We start from the raw sequence: 17,847 nt of genomic DNA on the forward strand, positions 1-17,847 counted from the left end.
CTCGAAGCTATTGATGTAACGATGTCATTATAGCATCATAACCATGTCTGTAATTGAAAAAAACATCCAGTGACAGCCACACCGTGTGAAGTTTAATGGCTTAATCGTCCACATCCCAGTCGTTCCAGTGTGCGAGACATTTGGCAGGTGAGCGATATCCCCCCTCATTTAGTGGCCTGTATTATTGGAGACTTGTGAGATCTGTTTCACTGATCTGCTCCTCATACAGCCTCATTTTAGACCAGGCAATTCACATAAACCGTAGCACACAACCAGCACAACCAGTATCAAGTCGGGCTCAAAACTACAGTTCATGTGCGTCTGGAGAGCACCAATAAGCAGCACTGTGTTCTCGCCACCCTGCTCGAATGTATCTGTCAGCGTCCTGAGGGTCCACAGAGGGAGCTTCCTCTTTGTTAAGGTCAGGGGTCGATGACAGCGGTGTCTCCTGGTGGAAGTTAACACAACACTCCCAACACGGCATGCTTTAATTTGCTGATTTACAGGTCAAAGGACATCCAAACTGAAGTGAAACAGAGTAAAAACTCAACATTTTTTTATGTTTGAGTTGAAATTTCTTGACTACAAATTATTACTTTCCATTCTCTAAATATTCCCTAACAAAAAAGTTAAAAAATAATAATTTACTTGCAACAATTACAATGAAAGAAAGTGTTGGTGGCTCTCTGAGACATTTTAGAATTGCACACCTTCACCGGATGCTGCTCTGCCAATTTATTGATTGTAGCTCATTTTAAATTTTGTTGAGAGAAATACATTTTTGCTTCCATAAATAACTTAATTTTAGCTTTGAATTTAGCGTTTATTATTTCTGCAGCAGAAGCTCCTCACACATACAAAATCTGTACTCTAAATATTTCTTCAACAAATATTAAAAGGGTTAGCCACCACTTAAACACATGGTCCTCCATATTTATAAAATAAATGTGTCTTATCTATCCCAGTAGTTCAACCTCACAGTGTTATGTTGGAATAACTCCAGAGGGTGAAACACTTTAAACCTCTTTTTTTGTCACGATTCAACTGTAGCCGCAAAAAATTTTATTCAAATTCAAATTTATGTTTGTAAAAAAACACAAGTATCAAAGAATTGAGAAGTGGGGGGAAAATAATACAGAATATTCAACATTTTCTCATAAAAATCTTAAAATCTCATTTTGTTTTCAGACCCCCTATACTTTGTCAATATTTTGAAGAAACCCATATCCTTTGCAATAACAGCAGGAAGTCTTTAGGTGTTTGTTTCTACCAGCTTTTGAGCACATGCACCAAACCTGAGGCCCGTGGGCCAAATCCGGCCCACTATAGCTTTTTGTGTGGCCCTGTAGATTCTAGAATAAAATCTAAATGTGCTTAAATATTATGTTATCAATCAAATCAATGCAGTTTTTAATCTGTTTACTGGCAAACTATATGAATCAGTCCCTCCAGTGTCTTGAGAATTGTTGTGGAAATTCATACAAAATCAACAAATTTCCGCACTTTTTTGCCAGAATAATTGGGAGTTTATTGCAAATTTCTCTCAAAAAGTGTCAAAAACTTTCTTACTTGTACAAAACAGCTGTCTAAGTTTTAATTGATGTTAAGTTATAGTCCATGATCTGTTACAGCGAGTAATAAAAGGTTGCAGTTACTGTCATAAATAAGTGCAAATATCAAAAATATTTCCAAATTAGTACCACAAACACTATTTGGTGCAAAAAAGAATCACAAAGTCGTGGAGGGACTGAAAAGATGTTCATTGATACTTTAACAGTTTGTGAACAGATTTTATCAATACATTCGGCACAACCGGCCCTTTAAGAGCATTCACGATTTTGATTTGGCCCAAAACTAAAATGAGTTTGACCCCCTAATCTAGAGACTGGAATTTTTAGTTCCTCTTTTCCTCCCTTTACATTTATTCACCACTTTATGCAGAAAGTCCCAATGAAACCCTTTCAGTAATGATCATTGACCAAATCTCAATATGAACACTGCATTTAGCAGCTGAAATGCAAGTTTTATTAAACAGTTTATCTTATTCTCTTTCTCTGAGCTGCAAAAACAAATCTGCGAGTCGACCTGAAAACACACACCACCTCCTTCTGGTCCAGATCAATAAATGAGTCATATTATGACAACCCATTAACAGCTCCACACATCAAACCCTCCGAGGCTTTTAATTCCTTCCGGACGCCACAGCAGAGTTTGCACCTGAGAAAGAGAGGAGTGTCACGTCATTGAAACGTTCGGCTTGTAAATAGCGTGACAAATTGAGATTTCTTATTTATATCTGACTTGCGGGTCTTATAGGGGTTCATGGAGACGGGTCGGGGGTTAGAGATTCTCTTCGGGCGACGGGCCAGGAAAATAAGAAGAACTGTGTCTCTGCTTACTTTGTCATTTACAAATTTGTTCGCTCTCCACCCAGCTGCTCCGGGCCGTGACTGCTCATTATCTTGTCTTATAATTCACAATCAAAGCTGCAGGAAGGGACAGTTTGAAGCTGTGAGCCCATTATGTCTGCAGCAGCAACACGCTGGATGAAAATAAGAAAGTCTGCAGTGTCCTCACAAAATAACCCCGGATGAGTGTTTTAACAGATGACATCGTGACATGGCCACATCTCAGCATGTATAGCTAACCTGTCTGCTCAGGTTTCCCGTATACAGTATTTATAACCACCAATACTTAAAAGGCTGCAGGATGAGTGGGAGTACAGGTGCCACAAAGAAATCAATTTTTTCCAGGATATAACCAGGGAAAGGTAAGAGTTCAAGTAGTGACTCAGCACGTAAAAAAAGAAAAATAATGGTAATATAACGCCTGTTTATTGTTGAGATGACTTTCCATTTACTGGTTTCACTCTGGTGTTGTGGGCGTTATAAAACTACGGGTTTGTTAATGTGCTTGATACTAAGTCCTGCTTAAAAAAGAAGCAAAAAGACAGCAGATGGGGAGTACTGATTGGACAAGAGGCCATGAAAAGTAGCTATTGTGATAAAACATGGAGGACAATTGAAAGAAAGTGAGCAAAAGCAACAAACTTCACATGAAAGTAACTAGAAAAGGAAAAACTGGCGAGTCAAGCTGTAGAGAAAGCAGGTGTAGAGGCGGACCATGAGGATGTGAGGATGAGAGAGGAGGTAAAGGTAGAAACACCTACCAGGGTCTGCTGGTATCTCAGAGCCTTCCTTTGCGACGCATCTGCAGCCATTGACGCGCTGTCACTGATCCAAAAATAACCTCGCTGGACACCCCAGCATTTCCAACGGCGTTGTCAAACACCATGCACCGCGCAGTCTTATACGTACTCTTCACACCAGGTCAAATAAGCACACAAACATCTTCTGCTTCTCAGTCTCCTGGCTGAGGAGAGCGAAACACTAAGCGGATGAGACGACTGGTGGAGGCGCTCCTCTCCTGATGGTCCAGAGGCTGTGAGCAGCCCGGCTCCACTTCAGGACTGACAGACAGAAATGAGACGGACAGACAAAGCAGAGCAAAGCCATCTGATGAGGCAGAGAGGGACACAGCTCTTTCCTTTATTAGAACTGCAGACACCTAATAACACACACACACACACACACCCCAACAGAACTTGTTGCTCCTGCAGCACCCTCCCTACCAGCCAACCATTAGGGGTGTGTGTGTGTGTGTGTGCGTGTGTGTGTGTGTGTGTGTGTGTGTGTGTGTGTGCGTGTGTGCGTGTGTGTTTATGTGTGTCTGGATGGCCTGTTCTTGTTTGGACACCGGCGGTGGTGGGGGGTGGTAGCTGGAAGGGCACCCCTCACCACAGGGCTGCCCCTGCAACGTGAGTGAGAAGGCGCACATGACACCCCCTATGACAGCTCACACCTTACCAGCCAATGCAGCGAGGCATTTCCCCCTTACCCTCACATGCTGGGGCAGCGCCCTCATCCTTAAATGTACCCTAACACAGCAAACACTCAACCTGAAGAACCCCGCCTGTAAAGCCCTCTGCATGTTCCTGAACCTTGCAGCTGGCGCAGGTAATCCAGATGGAAAACTCAGTGGCCTCATATCCCGAGAGACGACATCCAAATCAGACAAACACATCCTGATCTCTCTCTAAACTTTGGAATGGAACCAGAGATGGACAAACCGACTGGGGCTTCGTCTGAGTTAAGGGGGCGCTGCTTCGGTCTATTATCGGTCAGGCTGCCGTAGGGCACCTGTGGCTACCATTGAGTAGCTTACCACCATCAGTGTGCGGGGGTGTGCGTGAATGAGTGAATGACTGACAGTAGTGTGAAGCGCTTTGGGGTTCTCTGAACTTAAAGTTCAAGCCATTTACCATTTTGTGGTGAAGAAAGAGCTGAGCCAATAAGCAAAGCTCTCCATTTACTGGTCCGTCTTCGCTTGTCACTGGTCGTGACATGTGGATGATGACCAAAAGACCAAGAGATTCCACATAAAAGCACCCCAAATGAGCTCCCTCAGGAGGGTGGTTAGATAGGCTGAGGAGCTATCTAACCACTGCTTATCAGCTGAGGTGGTCCGAGCATTTGATCAGGATGCCCTCTGAGCCCCTCGCTTTGGAGGTTTTCCAAGCATAACCCTGGAAAAGACTCCAGGGAAGATCCAGAACCTGGTGGAGGGACTATGCATCCTGTCTGGTCTGGGAACCCTTAAGGTCCTCCAAAATGAGCTGGACATTTTGGACATTTTCACTGGGTAGAGATGTTTGGGTTTTCATCCTGGACTTGTTGCTCCCATGACCCAGTCTTGGATTAGTGGAAGCCAATGGCTGGATAGATAAATGAAAATATCACAACATGAGCAGTTATCAAATATCTTACTATAGTATATATGATACATTAATAATTAATTATTAAATATTTTTCTTTTGGCAAAGGAACATTTTAATCTCCATCTCAGCATCCAAAGTGAAAAGAAACAGTTTGTTCTGCAACTCTCACTGTCATTCAATGCACATGGGATCCACACTGAAATTCAACTAAAGGCAGCTGGGGGACTCTAACCTTCCTAGTTGGAATTTCAAATTTAGCAAGCCTTCTATTTGATTTAATTTCAGTAGAAAAATTTGACTTTCAAGTGAAATTTGAACAATATCTGGAAGCAACTACCGTACAAAGTAGACCAACGAAGACCTGGTAGATTCATCACTCTTGAGTTGATCATTTGCTGCATGACAAATTTCCACCTACCAGCTCAAGGAATCACTTTGTTGCTGCCAAAACACTATTTTATATCCACTAAACTCTGTTCTTTGGCATTTGTCATAGATTTAACTAAAAAAATACCACACACAAATGAATTATAAAATTATCCAACACAATACTGGTTCATCCTTTGAATTCAGCTTTTTTGTACCAAATTGATTCATCTGTCAGAGGTGAATGGGCTTAAAAATTACAGCATTCCTCTAAAAAATAAGGTCAGATACTTGACAGAAAATGGGTTTGTAAATAAAAAAGGGGCAATGTTTAGAGAAAAACTTTGAAAACACATTGAGACAACTATAAAAAAAATTCCCACAAATGATGCTGGAAGTATTTATGTAGGCGTCTCTCTTTCGTTGGAGGGTTGCTCATTGCTTGGGCTAATGAGACAGGCGGCCATTATAAAAGCCACAAAGACGCACACAGATCCCTCCTAACTCTGCCCTGCTTTGTGGTCCACACGCAGGCACATAACATCTTAATCTCACAGCTACATCCGAGGGCAGCAGGAAATGTGTTACTCTGACTATGTGTTTGTGTGTGTCAGGGGGAGAAGGACTGTGGACAGCTGGCTGGGCCTGTATCTGATACACCAAGAACATTATCAGCGGGTGTTGGCGGGCAAAGCGAGAGGTTCCTACATCCCAGTTTGCAGCATGGAGAGGCCTGAGCGCAGCAAAATAGTGCGCAGCCAGTTATACTATACCGGAGAGGACAGGCTGTACACAGGCAACAACACGCACAAACACGGCAACAAGGAGGATCGGATACAGTGGAGCACGCACTGGAGCAGCCGGGGTGCATGTTCCCCTAGAGGCTTTGAATTCACCTGGTGGAAACCACATTCTCCAGTTAAACCGACACATTTTTACAGAGAAAAAACAAAACAAACTTTTAAAATCAAAGTTTTTTTTTTTATTGTAATGAACATTTGGCAGTCTTTGGTCGTGAAAACATCTCCTCAGCCCCCCTTTAACACAGTGTGGTACAATAAAGTCTGACCGTCAAAACTCTTCACTAAACTTTTCACACCAGCTTCTCTCTTTATATTATATCTCCACTATATCAATATAAAAAAGAATATCTCTGCTCCACAGCGGAGTAATCTTTAGAAGCATGGTCGTGTCCAGATAGTTACAAACCAATACCGTTTCAGATACATACTTTTCCCACAAAACAACACTGACGCAACTGAACATACTTCACCCCATCGAGGCTTCTCTGGGGGCTTTTAATTGTCACACAGGCTTTGGAGATATTCCTCTGTGTGTGGAGGCCAACTACTATAAAACCTCCACCATGGTCATGAGTTTATCAAACAGAAAATCCTCACATGGCACAGGCTGCTGGAAGGAAACTCCTTCATGTTTATGGAAGACATCGTTTATCCTGACTGTATCAGTTACAGTAATTTTACAAAATATACACTATAGTGCCCTGCAAAAGTATCAATACCTCTTAAACCCTTAAATCTTTTTTACATTTTGTCACATCATCACTGCAAACATCCGTTTATTTCACCTGAGTTTTGTGCAAAGCTATGCTTGATTGCAAAGTGGGAGATATAATTTCCAAAATTACAAAGAAACACAACAGGCAGGCCACTGATTAACTTGTGGAAACGTTTGAAGCAGGGTTAGTTTATAAAACAGTAAGGAATATAAAAATAGGTTTGACTAAGTGTAGACATCATCATTATGGTGAAATATGGTGGTGGTAGTATCATGCTGTGGGAATGTTGCTCCTCTGCAGGGACAGAGAAGCTGAAGCTAAACACAAAGCAGAATAAAAAAACAAGAGACAGTCGTGGAAGCTCACCTTAAACCCTAAACATAACGCCAGAGCTACATTAAAACAATTTAGATTAAAGCATATTTAGATGACAAAGTTCATACCTGGATCTAATTAAGTGTCTGCGACAGGACGTGAGGGTTTACTAATGTTTTCAGGCGTTTATTTGTAAAACATTTTCTTTCCACTTCCCAATTTTGCTCTACTTTGTGTTGTCGTTTTCATTTAAAATCCCAATAAAATTCACTGGTTACAATGTGAGAAAATATGAAAACATTTAAGGGTATGAATAATTTTGCAAGATACTATAAAAATAAAGGTCAGGAATTATACTGTACATGAATAAATAAGAGAGTAGCACCAAAATCCAGCCCATCACCATGTAGTAGGTAGGAGAAGTTTAAAAATTATAAGCGAATAAAGACATAAAAAAAACATTTATAAAGCTGCATTCTTCCAACTCAGCATTTAAAGCTAAACGAAAAGAATAAATGACTGAAAGACTTCCGTCTGAAGACGCCCTGTGAGTGGATAAAAACATAACCTCTTTAACCTGTTTCTTTTTAAACCTCTTTTGATTTATATTTGTCTGCAAAACCACAGGGTGAGAATATTATTGATCTATAACAGGCGATGGAATGAAATGATTTGTCTCTGTGGTGCTGCCCTCTGCCTGTCGCTACACTAAAAACAAATTGTCTTCACAACTTATAACAAACATGAACAAATAAAAAGCGTGGGTTAAAAAATTCATATAAAAGCAATTCCATACAAAACGAAGCCACAAAAATATATCTTTGTACAAAATACAGATTTTAAGAAGAGACTTGATGAACTTCGGAGTTGACTGAAAAGGATTTACAATTAAACCCAACTGGCATAAACACAAATATTTTGCTTCTTATTTCAGAGTTGATGTGGAACAACATAAGGGAGGTGTGAATGTGTGTTCTGGTTTGAGCAGAAGTGGATGTGAAGTTGTAACGGGGGGAACGTCAGGTAATAACCGGCAGTTCTGTTGAGCTTTTACGGAAAGGCTTCAACGCAAGGAATGATCTGCGTGTGTGTTTAAAGTGCGTTTCTGCATATCAATACTGGTGCTGGTACTTGGGGAAAAGGTAGAGATCTTTGCAGAGTGAGCTGGTGAACTCGGACATCTCTTTGCAGCGATGGTGGGCGGTGCCTGGGGCGTAACCTTCCCTCTCCTTGATACGTGCATTTACCTGGACAGAGAAATAAAACAGGCTCCATGAGCATTTTATGAGGAAACAACAGTATGAGTTTATATAAAAATGCATCTTTCACCTGCACCAGCATGTCTGAAAGATGTGTGTCCCTGGCATGAAGGCGGAGTGCTGTGTTCAGTTCCTGGATAAACCAGGACCCTCGCTTGGTGTTTCGCATTGCTGCTGTGCCTTAAGTTGAAAGACATCAAACAACAGAGATTTACTACACAAATAAAAGTCACAAGAATGAATATTATGGAAAATGTGACCTGGTGCTTTTAACTAAAATCATCAGCAGCAGAAGTTAAAATCAAATCAAAAGATATATATACACCTTTTTTCCCACTGTGTAGACTTAAGTCAGACAGAAAGAGACGAGTTCTGAGTCCGAGAGATTAACTTGTTTTATTTTGAAATGTGCAAACTGAACCCAGAATAAAAGCCATAGACCTTATGAAGAAGTTTCCTGCAGCTGGGAAGACAGTGTTATTATCCAGAGTGAAATGTGTCCTGCACTGACATGGGCTGAAAGGGAAGCCATTACTCCAAACGAAACATAAAAAAGTCAAATTGCAGTTTTCAAATGCACACAGGGACAATGATCTTCAACTTTGGACATGACTGGTGGTCTGATGAGGATTCGTTTGGCCATAATGACCATCATTTGGAAAACAGGGACAGTTGTACCACCCTAACTGTGAAGCATGCAGGTGGCAGCTTCATATTGTGGGGCTGTTTTGCTGCAGGAGGAACTGGTCCTCTTCCAAAAGTAAATGGAATAAAGAGGAAACAGCATTATGTGGAAATATTGAAGAAACATCAGCCAGGAAGACAAAGCTCAGGTGAAGATTGGTCTTGAAGATGGACAATAACAAAATGAATATCCTTAAGCCAAAGTGGCTTAAGGATAAGAAAATCTATGTTTTAGCATGGCCATCACAAAGTCCTGACCTCAGCCTGATGGGGAAAATGAAAATGTGTGAGGCTACAAATCTCACCCAGTTCCACCAGTTCTGTCAGGAGAACAGATCAAAATGGCAGCAAACTACTGCTGGAAGCTTGTGGAAAGAAACCCAAAACGTTTGACCCAAGTCATTCAGTTCAGAAGCAATGCTACCAAAAACAGAAGAAATACTTATTGTTAAGATATTTCTGACATATTCTCTTTCTCATAATTCTGGCATTTAGAATTTGATGTACCTTAACCTGTTATTAAAAAGGTAACTTTACACCCGTTTAGGATTTTATTCTGAAAAAACAAAACAAAACAAAAAAAACACTCAAACACTGAAACGGCAAAACAAAGACAAAATTCAGTCACATAAAATCTCAATAAATAACAGTGAAGTTTGTGGTCGTAATTTTTCAAAATATAGAGAGACTTAAGGGATAACAATTATTTTTCAAGGTAGTGTAAATGTTGACATTTCAGAACTAATAAAAACAATTCAATTAATATATTTAGTATCATATAGTTCTGTCCAGTTAAGGTTCAATGGTTTTAGTGTTTTTAGATTTTGAGGTTTTATTATTCACACAAACGTTCAATAATTAATGTATAAAATGACAGAAACAGAACTCTGCTGATCTAATTCGAATTCTTTATTTCACAAATTAAGAAGTCACTTTTTTGACTTTTCCATGAATAAATAAATATAAATGTAAGACAAACAAGATAAACTTACAAATTCTCTGACCTTTGAGAGACGCAAAGCCACAGATCATGTCTGAGCGCTGAGGTAGTTTAATCCTGGGCCTCCCCACGTCCCGCCTCTGTCTGGGGTCTGCGTCCCCCTCTGCCTCCCTCCCTGCGTCCCGTTGCTCACAGCTCGGTGAAGACGTCCTCCCTGGCCCGTCCAGCTGCTCAACTCCACAGTCCATCTCATCTAAAACAGAACAGGCTCCAGTTAGTTGCTTTTAACATTGTGCGAGCTATAAAACTGAAGCACTTTCGAGGAGATGATGTTTCCATTATCAGACTTGTCTCGATCTGTCTGGTATGTAGCAACTCCAGCTACATATTGCATAAGGATGACTGAACATGTTCTCCATTATTAAGATAAAATTAAGGCGGCAGAACTCGGCTGGAACAGGGATGTAACATGATGTAATGTCCGTCACTGACACAAGAAACCACCTGCCTAGACAGGTGTAAAATCTCCATTATTCATGTTTCACATCATCCATGATCATATCAAGCCTTTTCAAGTTCACCCCGGCAGATAGGGAGGTCTTTTCCATTTTACCTGCATCTCAGGGGTGAAGAAATCTGTCAAAACACTATTTCCTCAAACAACGTATCTCTTCTGATCTAAACACCTTACTAAAACAAGCTGTTATCTTGGTCTTCACAGCTCTTTGAGGAGCTCTGGACTGCGCACTGTGATCACTACTGAGCTGTTGATGAAAAGAAAGTATTTTCTATTGATTTTCCATCTAGCAAGCCTTCTACTAATCTCACATTGCAGAGTTATGTCAATTGGTAATCGCTTTTCTAGGAGAAATGGTTTCCAGATTTCAAAACAGCAGCTGAAAAGGGCCCAGTAGAGTTCCACTGCTGCAAAAGAGCAGAAATATTAACTTCTCTAGAAGAAGTAAGATGTCCTCTATCCAAGATATGACAGCAATTACAGGGAAACGTCCTCAATGAGTTTACTGAAGAAGTATAATTCACTCTGAATTCATGTGGACCAGGAGAAACATTGGATTTAAGATTACACTGCAGCTAAATTGTTTCCATTTTCATTGCATTTATTGTCCTTTTTAGTGTTGAAAGAGATTGAGGCATCCAGTCAATTCATAGGTCCAAATTACTGTTGTAATTTAATGTGTCACATTATATATATACTGTATATATCATGATATTTAAAAATCTATTTTTAGTACAATACATTTTTGAGCTCCTAAAAAAAAAAAAAAAATCAGCTGCTGTTGTAATTTGATTATTTTCAGCCCGAAAGGCCCTAACTATAAGAAATATGATAAATTTCCAATCAGTAATAAAGTAAGAATCTCTCTTATCCAGGAAATATTTGATAAGATAAATCTAAGCCAGTTTGTTTATTAAAACAAACTCGCTTCTGTTTTGGTAAGAAGTCTGCAACTGGTGTAACAAGACCATAAAAATAAAACATAATTAAAATGTAAAATTGTCTTGTTTCTTAAGCAGCAAAATGCTGTTTTTTTTACAGCAGCCGTTATGAGCGTGACATCATCTCCTACTATAAATAATTAATGAACGTTTGTAGTAGCAAAGATAGTATTTTTTTAACCCCTATTCTTATATCTTCTATTATTACAGACAAAAATCCTAATGGCAGATCCAAGCTTTACAGAAAACTGAAGATCAGAAACTGCGACAAATCTGTGATGCTTGTATTTTAGTTCCACTCTATAATGCAGTAGAAACCCACTAAATAAATGTTGTTTACAGTTAAACGAAATAGGGTTTTGTGGCACATTTTGACACAATCTACATCTGGAGCTTTGCAGCAGAAAGATGGCTGATAGAACACCAAACACTGATTATTTCATCAGCCAGAAAGGAGAAAGTAGATCATATCTGGACATGTGGAGGAAGAGACTGTTATATGACTAATTAATGTCTTTCTAACCATAAGCTGCTTTAAATTATGTCTAAATGTCCTAGAAATTACAAACTAAATCTCAACATATTACCTGAACTATCATATCTTACCTCCTCTGCAGGCCTGAATGAAAAACATCTTTGGCTTGTTTTGAAGCAGAGGACAGTGTGCGTTGTCAAAGGCCTCAAACACCCAGTCCAGCTGAACACAGACAAGTGATAAACATTAAATGCTACAAACCCCCCCACCCCAAAAAACAACAACAACACAATTTTATCATCTTAAATTCATTTTTAAAATAACTAAACAAATTTACCTGGATAAGTTGTCCATCTGTGCCATAAATTGCTCCTTCCACTCCGTGAGAGAGCAAACACACCACACAGCTGTCCACTGTCCTGTGTTCGGACCGCCTGCAGAAGTTCTCAATGCACGTCCTCATACCCTGCTCAAATTTAAGAGACAAGTAGTTGAAACACTCATGTAAAACAAGAGTAAGTTATTTCTACTTCTTTTAGAAACTGTCTTAAAAAATTGAGACAGTTTCTCAGGACGCATTAAAATATTAAATTGTATGTTTGCTTTGTCAAGCGTGTTTTTCCACCAGATGGAAAACAGTTAAACTATGATAAGCAAACAAATGTTGCTCTAGATGATCTTCCCTGTACCAGTTGCTTAAAAAAAGGTCCTTAACAAGCTCAATAAGCAGATTTCGGAAACCTATTTGATGTCACAAAACTCCTCAGATTTACGTTTCCTGTTCAAGTTTATCATGTGAAAAGATGACTTCTCATCTACTAAATTTGGAGTGATTTGGAGTTGTACCTGAGCAGTGAGGTCTCTGTGGACACTGACGTGGTAATCCAGCTCTGTGAAAACCTTCCTGAGAACTTCATCGTCCACTTCACCTCCTTTTCTTGGGTCAAGACCAGGAGCAGAGCAGGAGTCAAAGCTCACGTTACTGATGACTAAGCCAAAGCCTCGCGGTGAGGAGTTCATTCTGTAGGACTGAAGCAGGGAACAAAAATCTTTTAATATGACAGAATAATATAACACATATTACAAGTAAAAAGAGGAGGATTAATGCAAGTTTCAAAGCCACTATATAGTCCTATTCAGTTCTTCTTCTACTGATAATTGAATTTGCATCAGTCTAGCCACAGTTCAGATGCATTGCTTCTCCATGCAAGTCAGAAACAATTCTCCACTTCAGTCATTATTTACATTTATTTGAATACCTGACTTTTAACTTACTTACAAGCTTAATCAAATTAAACACAACTTTATTAACTTAAATTTGTGTTTTATGTCTCTGGAATGTGACTTGTGTGTTGAGCTGAAATTTAGCAACATAAATTTGTGTTTTTTGTCCCTGTATCTTGTGTATTTTTACACATAAATCACTTCATTTTAATCCTTTTCTAAAGTAAAGAGAAGCCAACTATTTAAATGATTTTATTCAATCCAAAACTCCTTTACACACAATGTTGGTGCGTGTATTAACAAGAACATTCATTTCCAATACATTAGTGTTGGCCCTCCTTCTTCAATTCAAACAAAATCGGTGTCAAATGTTTACGCAGTAAATTTTTTTATTTGTGTCACTATCATTTTAAAAGGTACTAATGGATGTTTCCAGAGGTCATCAAAGGTCAATCCACACGCTAACCGCAAACTCATTTACATGAAACTAAATTGGTGTCAATCAACTCTGTGTAGCACTGTTTTTTTGTGTAGCATTTTTTTTGTTTGAGTCTATTATTTTAGACATTTTAATAAAAAGGTTTCCAGAGGTTATCAGCGGTCAACCAGATCCCAAACATTAAAAATCAAACAAAATTGGTACCAATTAGTTTTGATATATTTACAAGCTGCTAAAATTTTTGTTTGTGCCGCTTTTGCTGGCAAGATGTTAAGGATTTACATTGGTGAAAGGTCAACCCACCCTGCTTCACACAACCCAACTCAAACAAAATTGGTGCTACATTTGTGATGGTTTGTGCTTCTAAATAAAAGCACAAATCTAGCATAGTTGACTGGTATCAGTTTCGTTAAATTTTTGTAAGTGTTAGGAGCTGGTTGACCTTTAATGACCTCTTGAAACTTATTAGCTGGACAAACAAAACGTGTTGCAGCACAAACCAAAAATTACTTTCCCTTATTTGGAGACCATAAACAAAACCATGAAATAGTACTACTGTTGATCTGCTGAGTTGGGTTGTTGGTAATGTACCTGCTTGCAGTGAGACAGATAAAAGTCAGGGCCGCACGGGAGAACAGGAGTGTTGATGGGACTGTCGGCGTCGAGGCTGAACTCCATGGACTCTGCTTCAGACAATCAAAAACAGAAACCTCTGCTCGTCACTGGCTTTTCTGCTCATTAAAATCGCTCAAGCAGCTGCAAGTGTTTTTACAACTAAAATCATACAGCATTGTTGTGAATGAGTCACTATTAGGGTGGGGTGTCTTTAGGTACAGAAAGTAGCAGCAGCAAGGTAGAGTAACCAGAGTTTCACACCTCACACATACAGAAAAATACTAGAAGCCTTAAATAAACAAGACTTATTTCAGCAAGTAGTTCCTAAATGCATTCTTGTTTAAGTATTTAACATTTTCCTTTAAATAAAACAACAGATAAGGCCTTTTGTTAGGACACCACCTTCTTGTCTCCCTGGAAACAAACACTGACAACAACACTGGGTTCAGCATAACCTAATTTACTTTGAATGCAGACGGGACACGCTGCAATAAATACTCACCGTGTGTCCTTGCTCTCTTTGCAGCGTATTCCTCCTGAGTTGGAAATGGGGGAGAACTCCTCAAAGTCCTCTGGAATTAAAAAGTTAAATTAACGTTAAATGTTGGCAGCTTAAATGGCGAATATATAATCCTACTCAAGATGTCAGAGTCTCTCCTGGAAGCTGTTTGACAAACTCTACCCGACTCTGTACATGAGAACTAACAGGTGGAATTTATAACTCCCACATTTCCCTGATTATAATTTCTTCTTGCCTTTTTCCTTCTTTTGTCCCTGTTTTCCTCTCTGACTGGGCTGATCTCTCCAGACGACTCTGAGGATGCTCCGCATCTATCAGAGGGCCTGGCTGAGAGTGACGAGGTGCTGCTCACCTCACTGCTTTCCTCTTTGTCTAATAAAGATGACTGAAACAGACCACTTTACTAAAACTTAGCATTCTTTGGGATTTCTATACATTTTAAGCTGCTATAGAAAGAACTTACAAAGGCTTGTCTTTATAGAAAACACCAAAGGTCTGCAGTTGTGGTGTTTATGGATTTCATGCCCTCTGCTCACCTCTCCGTAATTTCGTGTCTTCTCCGGTCGTCGTGACTTTTCTTCTGGTACTTTCTCAGCCTGAATACACTGCAAGCATAAAACAACATAAATACTATGCAAAGATGAATGCTTCAGCTGATGTACATTAAGGTTCCAGCTCACATCCACGTGTGTCTCTCTGCTGCTCCTCTCGGGGGATTGTGCTATCAAGTCATAGAGGTGCTGCTGCTCAGTCTCCTTCAGAGCCGAGCAGAAGCTCTGGAAGGCTTCAGGTCCTCGTTTTGGTAGGAGAATTAACAAACGCCAGCTACGTTTCTGAGATGTTTGCTCTGCCTTGGATTAAAGAGGTAAGAAGGCGAGATTAGTACTCACAAATTCACTTCTTTAGCTCTCTGTTATTTGATCCGATTATATTTTTGGCATGCAAGCGTGCGTCGTAACATAGTAACCAACAATAATTGCAATCCAAACTTTATCCCTCAAAGTTTGGGAGTCAAAGAGTAATTATTTCAAAGCTGTGGTCCTGGCTTTTATCATGTGAATCAGAAATAATGTAAAGTATTTATTACTTGTTTAGATACAATTATTGGAGCCTGAGAATTGAATCAGATAAACATAATAGTTGTGTAGTTGTAGGATGCAAAGAAAAAAAGCTGTGTTTTGCAGGATACTTGGTACTAACCATGCATCAATTTGTCCCCAAAAAGGGGACCCCATATCAGGCAGCAGCTCTAACAGACCAACACAAAGGCTCATAAAAAAACCTTCAAACTGTAACGCTGGTTTCAAGGTGCCAGCAGGCTGATTATTGACTGTTTAATTTGTTACAAAATATCTGTGCTCACACACCATGATGGTTTCTGCCATGTTCTCGGTAAGGATGCCATCAGCTTGCAGTGATTGGATGAGCAGCTCATCCACGACGAGCTGTTTGCACAGAACAGCAGAGTTTCTCCGGAGAGCCTTTTTGTCTCGCTCCAGCATGCCGCACTCCAACATTTTCCTGCAACACACCACACGAAGGGGGAGCAACCTTTGACTTTTCCAGTTCAAACAGTCACTTCTGCGACTGCTGCCACAAAATACAACTGTCAAAAAAGATTTTTTAAAAGTTTTTAAAAATGTTCTAGCATGTTTGAATCTTGTTTGATACTGCCAAACATCAATTACCACGTAAAGATCTGGGGAAACTGATACAAAACCAACTAAAAGCCCATTAACCTTCTTCAGAAAAAAGCTATGCAAGTTATAAATGCATCAGATTAGTGCCGTCCAACCAACAAAATTTAAATTTCATGACTTAGTAAAGCTCAGAACTGCATTGACACTGTACCTAGTTCATGATAAACTCTTAGGTTGGATAGAAGTCGCTTGAAATTAAATGAGTATGAATTTAGAAAGGTTTATCTAAAAATCTAAAAAAGGACAAAATTTAAAATAATTGTACTTCACTTAGAGGGATTCATCTGTTGCTGTGAGGAGTTAAAACTGTGATTTTTTTTTTACTATTTACGTTAAAATATACATCTAAAACAACAGAAAAAATAAGGTAATGTTTGATTATCATAGTTTATTTTCCTTTATGATTTTGTCAGACAATTCATTGGTGATCTTCTTTACATATATATACAGTGAAGTTATTTTGATTTTATTTTTTGTTATTGATTCATCTCTAGAAGAAAAACCTGTATTTTGTAATGCCCAACTAACATATATTAAGCACATACAAAACCTTACTTTTAAAAGCCTTTCGTACCTTTTTGTTGTGTTATTCTGTGCAGATATTGCATGGCAATACACAGAGGGATCACCAAAACCACGTTTTCTTATTGCCTTTACAATTAAAAACACATTATTTGGCTTTGAGCCACAATTGAAGGGTCAAAGCGCTCGGAAGCCTCAGCTTGCAGGTCCTTGCACTAAGCTAACAGGACATCCATGAGAATCCATCCACACTTACGCTGACAAACTGCTTCTTGTTTCTACTTGTACATAAACTATACATTCCCTCTTGTGGTGCTAGTTTTCTAACTGTATCACGCAGGTTGCCATATGTATGAAACCAGTTTTTTCTCATGTAATGACACATAAATTACACTAATAATGTAAAGAAAATATGCACTTCAATCTCGTAAAAATTAATACCATATAAATGGTTGGTTTGTTTTAACGCTTCCGATACAATACGGTACAACTAGAACGCATGTAATCAAAAATTACATTTCAACAAGTGTTGACATTGCTGCTAACCTGAGCGATAGAGGCTGTTACCGATGCTAGCTGGCTAACTAGCTAACTTCCGACTTTTTGCTGCGTTTAATTCTCTTTAAAACCTTTCAATCGAAACCAGGAACTTACCGTTCCTTTGTTTATGCAACAAAATGTCAAACAGTCCGGCAGAAACAACAGAGACCTTTCACACCTCATGCAAATTAACCACACACATTAACATCTTCTTTCTCACTCCACCGACTAACTTCCGCGGGTGACAGGCTGCAAAAACAGAGAATGATGAATATTTAGCAAATCTGACCAATTACAGAGCAAGAAATTCTGAGTGACGTTTTCAGTAGCCAATGATAAGCCGTCGTCCCCCCCCCCTGCTGTAAAACTACAGTAATGAGGGCAACTTTGAATTTGAATCGCAAACAAATAGCCAATTGAGAGGGACTACTTCGTGATACAATGAAATATATAAAAATTATTACTTACAAGAGTGAAAAACTCTGCATAAGTTG

General features: G+C 39.3%; 2 protein-coding genes across 7 annotated transcripts in view; both read right to left on the reverse strand.

Moving 5' to 3' along the window:
- Nucleotides 1-3,603, reverse strand: part of clcn1b (chloride channel, voltage-sensitive 1b) — a 33,657-nt gene extending 30,054 nt beyond the window's left edge. Inside the window, exon 1 of one of the 2 annotated variants that reach the window (XM_028012467.1) lies at nt 3,170-3,603. In XM_028012467.1, coding sequence (XP_027868268.1) covers nt 3,170-3,220 — 51 coding nt within the window. In that variant the 5' untranslated portion in view covers nt 3,221-3,603. The remainder of the gene's footprint in view (nt 1-3,169) is intronic. The other variant, XM_028012466.1, reaches the window with a different exon arrangement.
- A 2,499-nt stretch (nt 3,604-6,102) lies between these two features.
- On the reverse strand, nt 6,103-17,619 carry casp2 (caspase 2, apoptosis-related cysteine peptidase). 5 transcript variants are annotated; one of them, XM_028013122.1, is made up of 12 exons: nt 17,468-17,619; nt 15,959-16,112; nt 15,272-15,442; nt 15,128-15,196; nt 14,574-14,643; nt 14,048-14,139; nt 12,640-12,822; nt 12,131-12,259; nt 11,925-12,015; nt 9,913-10,113; nt 8,307-8,416; nt 6,103-8,224 (listed from the first exon to the last, which is right to left on the reverse strand). In XM_028013122.1, exons 2-12 carry the CDS (start codon nt 16,106-16,108, stop codon nt 8,090-8,092), a joined length of 1,401 nt encoding a protein of 466 aa, XP_027868923.1. In that variant the 5' UTR covers nt 16,109-16,112; nt 17,468-17,619; the 3' UTR covers nt 6,103-8,089. The 5 variants fall into 5 exon arrangements, with proteins under 5 accessions (XP_027868923.1, XP_027868921.1, XP_027868925.1 ...); XM_028013120.1 differs by having other exon boundaries at nt 14,048-14,142; XM_028013124.1 differs by having other exon boundaries at nt 9,925-10,113; nt 17,468-17,618.
- Nucleotides 17,620-17,847: the final 228 nt, after the last annotated feature.

This window comes from Xiphophorus couchianus, chromosome 3 (genome assembly GCF_001444195.1).
Source record: "Xiphophorus couchianus chromosome 3, X_couchianus-1.0, whole genome shotgun sequence".
Lineage (NCBI taxonomy): Eukaryota > Metazoa > Chordata > Actinopteri > Cyprinodontiformes > Poeciliidae > Xiphophorus > Xiphophorus couchianus.